General features: G+C 47.9%; 1 protein-coding gene across 1 annotated transcript; it reads left to right on the top strand.

The window, feature by feature from the left end:
* The first annotated feature begins 2,056 nt into the window (after window positions 1-2,056).
* On the top strand, window positions 2,057-9,161 carry LOC134355112 (enhancer of rudimentary homolog). The gene is made up of 4 exons (XM_063064859.1): window positions 2,057-2,227; window positions 3,268-3,355; window positions 5,443-5,563; window positions 8,428-9,161. Exons 1-4 carry the CDS (start codon window positions 2,072-2,074, stop codon window positions 8,528-8,530), a joined length of 468 nt encoding a protein of 155 aa, XP_062920929.1. The 5' UTR covers window positions 2,057-2,071; the 3' UTR covers window positions 8,531-9,161.
* The last annotated feature ends 960 nt before the right edge of the window (window positions 9,162-10,121 follow it).

Below are 10,121 nucleotides of genomic sequence, written 5' to 3'. Positions count from 1 at the left end.
TGGGGTTAAAAAACAGGCAATGATAACTGTACCAGAAAACCCAGCTGCTTCATTAATAACGCCCAGGAGAGTCAGGCTGCTGCATTCATCCTGAAAGGTATTCGGCATGCCATCTAAAACTTTGATAAACTTCTGTAGCTGTACAGTGGAGACTTTTCTGACTGGTTGCCTCACGGCCCGGTGTAGAAACATTAATGCCCAAGAATGGGAAATCCTACAAAAAGTGCTGGATATGGCTCAGTCCGTCACAGGAAACCCCTTTGCAATAAGCACATCCACACAGAGTGCTATCGCAGGAAAACAGCAGCCATCATCAGGGTTCCCACCCAGCAGCCAGGTCATGCTCTTTTCTTGCTGCTGCCATCAGGATCTGATTTGACAAGAGTCCACATGAACAGAATCAGAATCAGGTTTAATATCACCAGTATGTGTTGTGAAATTTGTTAACTTAGTAGCAGCAGTTCAATGCAATACATAATCTAGAAAAAAAATAAATCTTATTTAGTATACTTTATACAATATATATATATTGAATAGATTAAAAATTGTGCAAAAATATACTATATATTTTTTAAAAAGTGAGGTAGTGTCCAAGGGTTCAATGTCCATTTACGAATCAGATGGCCGAGGGGAAGAAGCTGTTCCTGAATCGCTGAGTATGTGCCTTCAGGCTTCTGTATCTCCTCTCTGATGGTAACAGTGAGAAAAGGGCATGCGCTGGGTGCTGGAGGTCCTTAATAATAGACGCTGCCCTTCTGAGATGCCGCTCCTTGAAGATGTCCTGGGTACATTGTAGGCGAGTACCCAAGATGGAGCCGACTAAATTTACAACCTTCTGCAGCTTCTTTTGGTCCTGTGCAGTAGCCCCTCCACATCAGACAGTGATGCAGCCTGTCAGAATGCTCTCCAAGGAACATCTATAGAAGTTTTTGAGTATATTTGTACTCCTAATAAAGTATAGCCGCTGTCTTGCCTTCTTTATAACGACATCAATATGTTGGGACCAGGTTAGATCCTCAGAGATCTTGACACCCAGGAACTTGAATCTGCTCACTCTCTCCACTTCTGATCCCTCTATGAGGATTGGCATGTGTTCCTTCATCTCTTTCACACAGAGGGTTGTGGTTCTGTGGAATGCTCTGCCTCAGAAGGCAGTGGAGGCCAATTCTCTGGATTCTTTCAAAAAAGAGTTAGATAGAGCTCTTAAAGGTAGCGGAGCAAAGGGATATGGGGAGAAGGTAGGAAAAGGGTACTGATTGTGGATGATCAGCCATGATCACAGTGAATGGTGGTGCTGGCTGGAAGGGCTGAATGGCCTACTCCTGCACCTATTGTCTATTGTCTTACCTTCCTGAAGTCCACAATCAGCTCTTTCATTTTACTGACGTTGAGTGCCAGGTTGTTGCTGCGACACCACTGCACTAGTTGGCATATCTCACCCCCGTACGGCCTCTCGTCATCACCTGAGATTCTACCAACAATGACTGTATCATCAGCAAATTTGTAGATGGCATTTGAGCTATGCCTAATCACTCAGTCATGGGTATAGAGAGAGTAGAGCAGTGGGCTAAGCACACACCCCTGAGGTGCACCAGTGTCGATCGTCAGAGAAGAGGAGATGTTATTACCAATCCGCATAGATTGTGGTCTTCCGGTTAGCACTCAGCCTGAGAAGTCAACTGTGCATTTCCGTCCACAACTGCCTGACACGCTGAGACTTTCCAGCAGTTTGCAAGTACAGTATCGACAGTTGATGTATCACCTCCGGATCTGTAGGTTCCCAGATCTCTACAGTGAGTCAGAGTAGCCTTGTCTACCTGAACTGTGGAAGGTAGAGCGGTGGATAGGTACGGTGACGGTGCAGACTGACTGGAGTGGGTCGGGGGACCGTTGCCCCGCTGCTTAGCAGCTGTACGGACCCCCCCCCCCCCCCGACGAGCCGGATGAGGTCTGGGTGAACGTCAGCCCTGGTCCGAGGCACACCGACCCGCCGGGTGAACACTGGACCCAGTCACGTATACATTAACCCCGATGTTGGTTCCTGTTTCCATCCAACAAAGTTTTTTACAAAATGAAAAGTTTCTCTGAACTTTCAGCCAATCGCATCGAGGGGTGGCGCGGAGAGATAGGACGCGGCGTGACGTCACTGCTGTTCCGGGTGGAAGGTCGCGCGGAGCAGCTTTCCGGTTTCCATTTCTTGTCCGGACGGGGCTCGTGGGGGAAAATGGTGAAAGTTGTTTTTGTTGGGAGGAGGGAGGAGAGAGGGCGGAGGTGGTCTGGGTTGGAGGAGGAGGTGTAGGGATGCGGGGTGTTGCAGATCTTTGGCCTCCAGTTCAGATGAGTGGTGGGGTGCGATGGAGGGAAGGGAGAGGGTGCTTTGCTGTAGCATAGATAGATAGGTATACTTTATTAATCCCGAGGGAAATTTGGTTTCCTTACAGCCGCACCAACCAAGAATAGAGCGTAAAAATAGAGCATTCACTGACGGTAGGGAGGGTGTGTGGGGCAAGGAAATGAGAGGGGGTAGTGGGGGAGGGAGGGGAGGGGATAGGGAGGTAGTGAGGGAGGGAGAGGGGATAGTGGGGGAGGGTGAGAGGGGGTAGTGGGGGAGGGAGGGGAGGGGATAGGGTGGGAGAGGGAGAGGTGGTGGGGGAGGGAGAGGGGTGGTGGGGAGGGAGGGTGAGGGAGGGGGTAGTGGGGGAGGGGATAGGGTGGGAGAGGGAGAGGGGGTGGTGGGGGAGGGAGGGGAGGGGATAGGGTGGGAGAGGGAGAGGGGGTGGTGGGGGAGGGAGGGGAGGGGATAGGGTGGGAGAGGGAGCGGGGCTGGTGGGGGAGAGAGGTAGAGGGGTTGGTGGGGGAGAGAGGGAGAGGGGTTAGTGGGGGAGGGTGGGAGGGGTTAGTGGGGGAGGGTGGGAGAGGGGTTAGTGGGGGAGGAAGGGAGGGGGTAGTGGGGGAGGGAGGGGAGGGGATAGGGTGGGAGAGGGGGTAGTGGGGGAGGGAGGGAGAGGGGGTAGTGGGGGTAGGAGGGAGGGGATAGAGAGGTTAGGGTGGGAGAGGGGTTAGTGAGGGAGGGAGAGGGGTTGGTGGGTGAGGGTGAAGGACAGGGAGAAGTGGAATGGATAGGAAGGAGGAGAGGTAGGGGGAGGGAGGGGAGAAGAGACTTAGCCAACCTGAGGAGATTGGGGTGTGGAGGCCAGGGATACTGAATCGGTGACGGAGGAGTTGAGCAGACCATTACTCAGACACTCATCGCCTCACTCTTTTCAGTCACACACCATCCTGCTGGTGCAGCCCACAAAACGACCAGAAGGCAGGACGTATGCCGACTATGAATCTGTCAATGAGTGTATGGAAGGTAGAGTACTCCACTTAATCTGACCAGAAATGTGAGGTGTATTATTCTCTGCTTCATTACCGAGCTGTAACTGGGAGTTGGGGCAACCTGGTCATTTCTAACTTGCACCTAAGCCCAGGCACTGTTTTAGATTTCTGGGCCGACAGACAACCAGCTGGAGGAACTCGGTGTGTTGAGCAATGGAGTGAAATGGGAATAGACAGAATCTGTGGAAAGGGAAAAAGGAGTTGACATTTTGGGATGAGCTCCTTCATTTGAGAGTTCTGATGAAGGGTCTCAGCCTGACATGTCGACTGTTTATTCCTCTCCACAGATGCTGCCTGATCTGCTGAATTCCACCAGCATTTTGTGTGTGCTGTGGATTTCCAGCATCTACAGAATTTCTCGTGTTTATATAATATGTAACTTTAAGACGTCCCAAGTTAGTTTAGGTTCTGTGCTGAGGCAAGTTATTTAAATCCTTGAAGCACTGCAAATAGTCCCGGAGCAGAAACTATTCCTTTCACCCACACACGCTGCTCGACCTGCTGGGTTCATCCAGCAGATTGTCTGTTGCTCCAGACCCCAGTGTCTGCTGCCTCTCACACCTCCTCTACTTTGTTATTAACTGCTCAGCCCAAGTAGACTCCTGAGGTCTCTAGTCCCTCATCCATTCCTCTCTTGGCTCTCAGCAGGCCTCTGAATCTCCCAGGCAGAATCATCAATGCTGCTTCTCCGCTGAGGCTGTTTGTATTCACCTCTCTGTGAGGTTTGGAGTGTGGTCAAATCCTGATTATTTATTTAGTGTGATACAGCGTGGAATAAGCTTTTTGAACTTTACCGCTCAGCAATCTCCTGATTTAATCCTAGCCTAATCACAAGACAACTTACAGTGATCAATTAATCTATCACTGGTGTGTTTGGACTGTTGGGGAAAACCCACACGGTCACGGGGAGAATGTGCAAACTCCATGCAGGCGGCGGGGGCAATTGAACTCAGGATGCTGGTACTGTAAAGCCTTGTGCTAGCCACTATGCTGCCGTGCCACCCCACGCTTACTTGTTTAATGAGCAACAAAGGCTGCTGGAAATCCTTGAAATTGGGAAAAAGCCGTATTATTTTGGATAACATCTGTCAGAAGGAGTCTGATTGCCAACCAGTGCAGGTGAAGAAGGCGACACTGGCCTTTGTCGGTCATAACATCGGGCACAGAAGTTGGGAAGTTTTGGTATAAGCTGTTGGTGAGTGCACTTGGAGAGGGTGATAACTGAAAAGGGGGCATAGGTTTACGACCAGAGGCAAGAGATTTAAAGGATATTCGCAGTTTATTCACGTATTTGGAATGAGCTGCCAGAAGTAGTGGGTTGAGGTGGGCGCATTAGCAACGTGTAGGTATGTACATGGAGAGCAGAGGTTTCGAGGCATGTGGAGAGCGCACAGCTTTACAGTACAGGCAGCCCAGGTTCAATTCTCACTGCTGTCTGTACATTCTCCCCGTGACCGTGAGAGTTTCCTCCCACAGTCCAAAGACGTACCGATTGGTAGGTTAATTGGTCACTGCAAATTGTCCCGTGATTAGGCTGGGATTAAATCGGAGGCTGCTGGGTGGTGCAGCTGGAAGAGCTGGTTCTGTGCTTTGTCTCGAGGGCTATAGGCCAGAGGTGGGCAGATGGGACTAGCTCACTGGACAGTGCAGTCAGCAAGCATGAGTTGGGTAGCAGGGCCTGTTTCCATGCTGTGGAAGTCTGCAATTGGAAATGTTTCCTTTCAGATCTGTTGCCTGTCAAACGGAATATTTCCAGCTCTAATAAGAAGTTACTGTTGGATCCTCAATAAAGAGTTTAAATCAATTGACCTGAGACCAAACATCGTTTGCCCTGGCATCACTTAAAGTTCATTTGATAACGTCCCTCAGTCATTTTGTTGTTTCTGCCGTGATTTCTCCGATTGTTTCCCCTTTGAGGGAGGTAATGAGCTGGGAGGGAGTGCCAAGTTATGCATCATGAGGGGAGGCAATTCAGCTTGCATCCATTGCTCGTGCATTAAAGGTTTTGCATCAAGTTGGGTGTTAAATACATTAAGTTTGTGTTTGTTTGTTTGTCCATAGGTGTCTGTAAAATGTTTGAAGAGCATCTGAAACGGATGAACCCCAACAGCCCCTCTATCACATACGACATCAGCCAACTCTTCGACTTCATTGACGACCTTGCTGACCTGAGCTGTCTCGTGTAAGTGCAGTTGCCAGTTGTGTCTCAGCAGAGGTCTTTCAGCCCTCGAACAGAGGGACAAGTCCTAATGCAGGATTTCCACCTGAAACAAGACAATTCCTCTCCTCCTACAGACACTGCTCGACCTGCCGACTTCCTCCTGCAGATTGTTTGTTGCTCCAGATTCCAGCGTCTGTTGTCTCCTGCAGCCGATCTCTATTTGAATTCCTTTGCAATACCTTGGTTAACCATTAGCCTTGTCACTCCAGGGAAGTCCGTTGCTTCCATTTGGTCCTCAGGACTTTGCATTTTCTACTAGAGTTAGAGATTCACCTCCTGTATTTCAGCTTCGCCCCTCTGTGCTGGCCTTTGAGGCTCTGCTCATTTGGGATTTTTATACACTTAAGTCTTACGTGAAATTTATCCAACGTTCACCTCGTTACTCAGGAGTGGCAAAGCTACTTTTAAGAACTTGAGATTTGTTTTGTCACCCAAAACATTCGCAAGTTTCTACAGATGTGCCATGAAGAGCATTCTAACTGCTGCACCACCGTCTGGGGGTGGGGGCGGGAGGCAACTGCACAGGATTGAATTAAGCTGCAGAGAGTAGCTCCATCATGGGCACTAACCTCCATAGTATCCAGGACATCTTCAAGAAGTGATGACTCAAAAAGGCGGTGTCTATCATTAAGGACCCCCATCACCCAGGTCATGCCCTGTTCTCATTGAACCATCAGGGAAGAGGTACAGAAGATGCACGCTCAATGATTCAGGAACAGCTTCTTCCCCCCCTGCCATCCGATTTCTGAATGGACATCGAACCCGTGAACACTACCTCGCTATTTTTGCACAACTTATTTAATTAAACCTGATTCTGAACACAGCTTCCTGAGGCCACCGGATACAAACCCCACTAACTGATGGATTATGAATACATTGTACCTGTTTGTGGAGTTAGTCTACCAGTGTAGGGCTAGCTAAGTACTTATCAAAGAGGCAGCAAACGGAGAGCAGGCGTATGGCGTTCTAACTGTAAGATGTGGATCTGATTACTAGCAGTACAGGTCTGAATGGGCTTCTTGGCGAGTGTAAAGTCACTGAAAAGCAGTTTGGTCAGATCCAGTTTGAATTGAGCCCCTAATAATTCCCAGTGTTAATGGGATGCTGAATTGAGGAGCTGTGGTGCAATTTCAGTGGCCAAACATTTTAATTTTGAATCCCATTCCTGTTCTGGGTCCGTAGCTGCCTCTTGTGCCAAGATGAGGCCCCCCTCAGGTGGAGGAGCAACACCTTGTATTCTGTCTGCGTACCCACCAACTTGATGGCATGAATATTGATTTCTCCTGGTGAAAAAAATCACAAATTCCCCCCACCCTGCAACCACTTCTATTCCCCTCTCCTGCCTATCACCTCCCCCTGGGGTCCCTCCTCCTTCCTTTTCTCTACTCTCCTATCAGATTCCTTCCTCTCCAGCTGTTGACCTTTCCCACCCACCTGGCCAGCCTCCTTTCCCTTTTTATTCAGACATCACCCCCCCCCCCCGATGTGTTGATCGGATCCATTTTAAATTGAGTCCCAGTAATTCCTGGTGTTAATGGGGTGCTGAATCGAGCAGCTGGGTGGAATGTTGGGAGCAGGTTTGTCAGACCAGGCCTGGTCCCACAAGTGCAAGAATCAGGCTTAAAAGCTCACCCAGATTCCGAATTCATCCAACCTAAATACGAATCAAATATAGTTTTAATATCAGCGGTATACGTCGTGAAATTTGTTGTATGCAGAAGCAGTACAATGCAACACATAATAAAAAAAACTATAAATTACAATACCAAGTATATATTAAGTAGTGCAAAAATAGAAATAGAAAAAATAGCGAGGTAGTGCTCATGGGTTCATTGCCCATTCAGAAATGGGATGGCAGAGGGGGAGAAGCTGTTCCTGAATCGTTCAGTGTGTGTCTTCACACTTCTGTACCTCCTCGCTGATGGTAGCAATGAGAAGAGGGCATGGCCTGGGTGATGGGGTCCTTAATGATGGACACCACCTTTTGTAAGTATCTTCAATCCTCAGGAGGCTAGAGCCTGTGATGGAGCTGGCGGAGTTCCTAACTTTCTACAGGTGGGTGGGATACCGATCGCAGAGGCTGCTCTGTCCTGTTCTCTCGGGGCAAGTCACTTGCTGCTCCTTGCCTGGTCCAAGCCTTGTGGCTGGTCATTTTCCAGTCAGTACTGTGACATCCCTGAACATTGTTGGGGTGTTGAGAGTCTCTCCTGTTTATGATCAGTGTGTGGCACTTTCTGTGCATGAATATGTTGTTCCTCTCCTGGAGGACAGGTCTTCAGTCCCATGGTCTGGTACCCAAGCCTTCTGTGTCATCCACTGCTGTCTCACTTCATGTGGGCACATGGCAGTGAATTCAATTGCTCAAAGAATCAACATCTGTCATTGTGGGGATATCAGGAGGAAGCTGAGGTGTAGTATCTGTTTAAGACAATGTCATAAGAGCAGAATTAGGCCATTCAGCCCATTGAATCTGCTCTGCTGCTCCATCATGGCTGATTTACTATCCCTCTGAGCCCCATTCTCCTGTAACCTTTGACACCCTTACTAATGAAGAACTTAACCTTTGGTTTAAATATACCCAGACTGTCTGCAGCAATGAATTACAAAGGTTCACCATCCTTTGTCTACAGAAGTTCTGTCCCATCTCTCTTCTAAATGTATGTCCCTTTATTCTGAGGCGGTGCCCTCTGGTCCTAGACTCCCCCACTATGGGGAATATCCTCTCCTCGTCCACTCTATTTGGGCTTTTCAACACTCGATACCAAAGCTCCTGTTGATATTCTGATGAAGCATATTAAACTAAGTGTATTTGTTTTGTTCCACAGTTACCGAGCAGACACACAGACGTACCAGCCGTACAATAAGGACTGGCTGAAGGAGAAGATCTACATTCTGCTTCGCCGGCAGGCACAGCAGGCAGGGAAATAACTTTGGCCTGTCTCTTCTGATCCATGCTTGGCTCGGAGAGAGCGGTTCTACCAATTTGTGTTCTTTTTTCTTTGTAGTTCACAGATGTTCCTCTCCAGGTCTCGGCTGTACCTAAGTACACTGATTCGAGATCTGAGGTATTTTTGTAGAAATAATTTTGAATTTTTTCCCTGTCTCCCCCCCCCCGACCACCATCCATTAGCTCTTTTTTTTAGAAAAATCATGCATTGCTGTTTTAAGATAGACCCGTGTTCAATGCAATGAAGAGTCTTGTATGTTCTTAATAGCATCCTAGATGCAAGTAATGTCATATGAACCCTTTGATGCTTTTTTTCCTGGCAAGGACCCTGACAAACTTGCCTGTCATCTGTTCAGACGTCCAGTTTTCTTGCATGCAGGACAACTCGTTGTTAGTGGTTTTGCAAACACTTTTTTCTGTGATATCCTTAGCGCGACGCTAAGTGTGGTTGTTAGGAAATGACATTTTGGTTAGACGCGCTTCCTAGAACACTGAAACTTCCCTTAGGGACATGCTGCGTATCTGCCAGACAAAGGTCTCCTTATCCAGTAACCTTTATTCTTGCTTTCTCTGGTTGTATTTGTGATTTTTGCAGATTAAAGATGTTTTAATATTAAACTGTTTCATTGAGTTGGCTTTTCATTATAAGAAAATGGAGTCTGAGGCTGGGTAGTATCTTGTTTTTGCTGTAGGTTCCTCCCTAGAAGCAGGATATAGCTCCAATTTAACTCTGTCCTACAGGAGGATTGGGAAATTCTACAGACCTTACTGTTCAGTCCTTGCTACAGACAGCAGTGTGGCTACATTCTGGCTAATGGGTGAAAAGTCCATTGGGGCCCCGGTGAGGTGGCACCAGATGTGAGGGAGATTGGATCAGAGTATTCTTGTGTCTCTACCTGAGTTTTCCCCTCAGTAGGCTGAGTGTTTTTCTTCAAGGAGTGAAAAGACATTTCAGAATCCGATTTACTGTCACTGGCATACTATGGGGCATGAAATTTGTTGTTTTGTGGCAGCAGTACATTGCAATGCATAATAAAATATAAATTACTATACATATATATAAAAAAATAAATATGAGTAATGCAAAAAAGAGAGAAATGAGGTGGTGTCCATGGGTTCAGTGTCCACTCAGAAATCTGATGGCAAAGGGGAAGAAGCTGTACCTGAAACGTTGAGTGTGTGTCTGTAGGCCCTCGCACCTCCTTGGTAACCGTAGCAATGAGAAGAGGGAACGTCCTGGGTGATAGGGGTCCGTTTGAGGCATTAACTTTTGGGTTTTGTCCTGGATACTGGGTATCTTGTGCAGATGGAGCATACTTGCGTTTACAGCTTTCTACAGCCTCTTCTGATCCTGTGCAGTGACCCCTCCATACCAGACAGTGATGCAGTCAGTTAGAATGCTCTCCATGAAACATCTGTAGAAATGTACGTCTGGTGACATACCAAGTCTCCTCAAACTCCGCATGAACTATAGCCACTGATGTGTGTTCTTTGTAATTGCATCAATGTGCTGGACTCTGGACAGATTTTCAGAGATGTGGGCACCCAGGAACTGGAAACTGCTCACCCTTT

Source organism: Mobula hypostoma, chromosome 12 (genome assembly GCF_963921235.1).
Source record: "Mobula hypostoma chromosome 12, sMobHyp1.1, whole genome shotgun sequence".
In the NCBI taxonomy this organism is placed as follows: domain Eukaryota; kingdom Metazoa; phylum Chordata; class Chondrichthyes; order Myliobatiformes; family Myliobatidae; genus Mobula; species Mobula hypostoma.
This window is presented reverse-complemented; position numbering and strand designations above follow the sequence as displayed.

Coding starts and splice junctions, on each gene's coding strand:
- LOC134355112 (XM_063064859.1), top strand. CDS start 2,072: ATGAAAAGTTTCTCTGAACTTTCAGCCAATCGCATCGAGGGGTGGCGC. Junction 2,228..3,267: donor GGGGCTCGTGGGGGAAAATG/GTGAAAGTTGTT, acceptor CACTCTTTTCAG/TCACACACCATCCTGCTGGT. Junction 3,356..5,442: donor TGTCAATGAGTGTATGGAAG/GTAGAGTACTCC, acceptor GTTTGTCCATAG/GTGTCTGTAAAATGTTTGAA.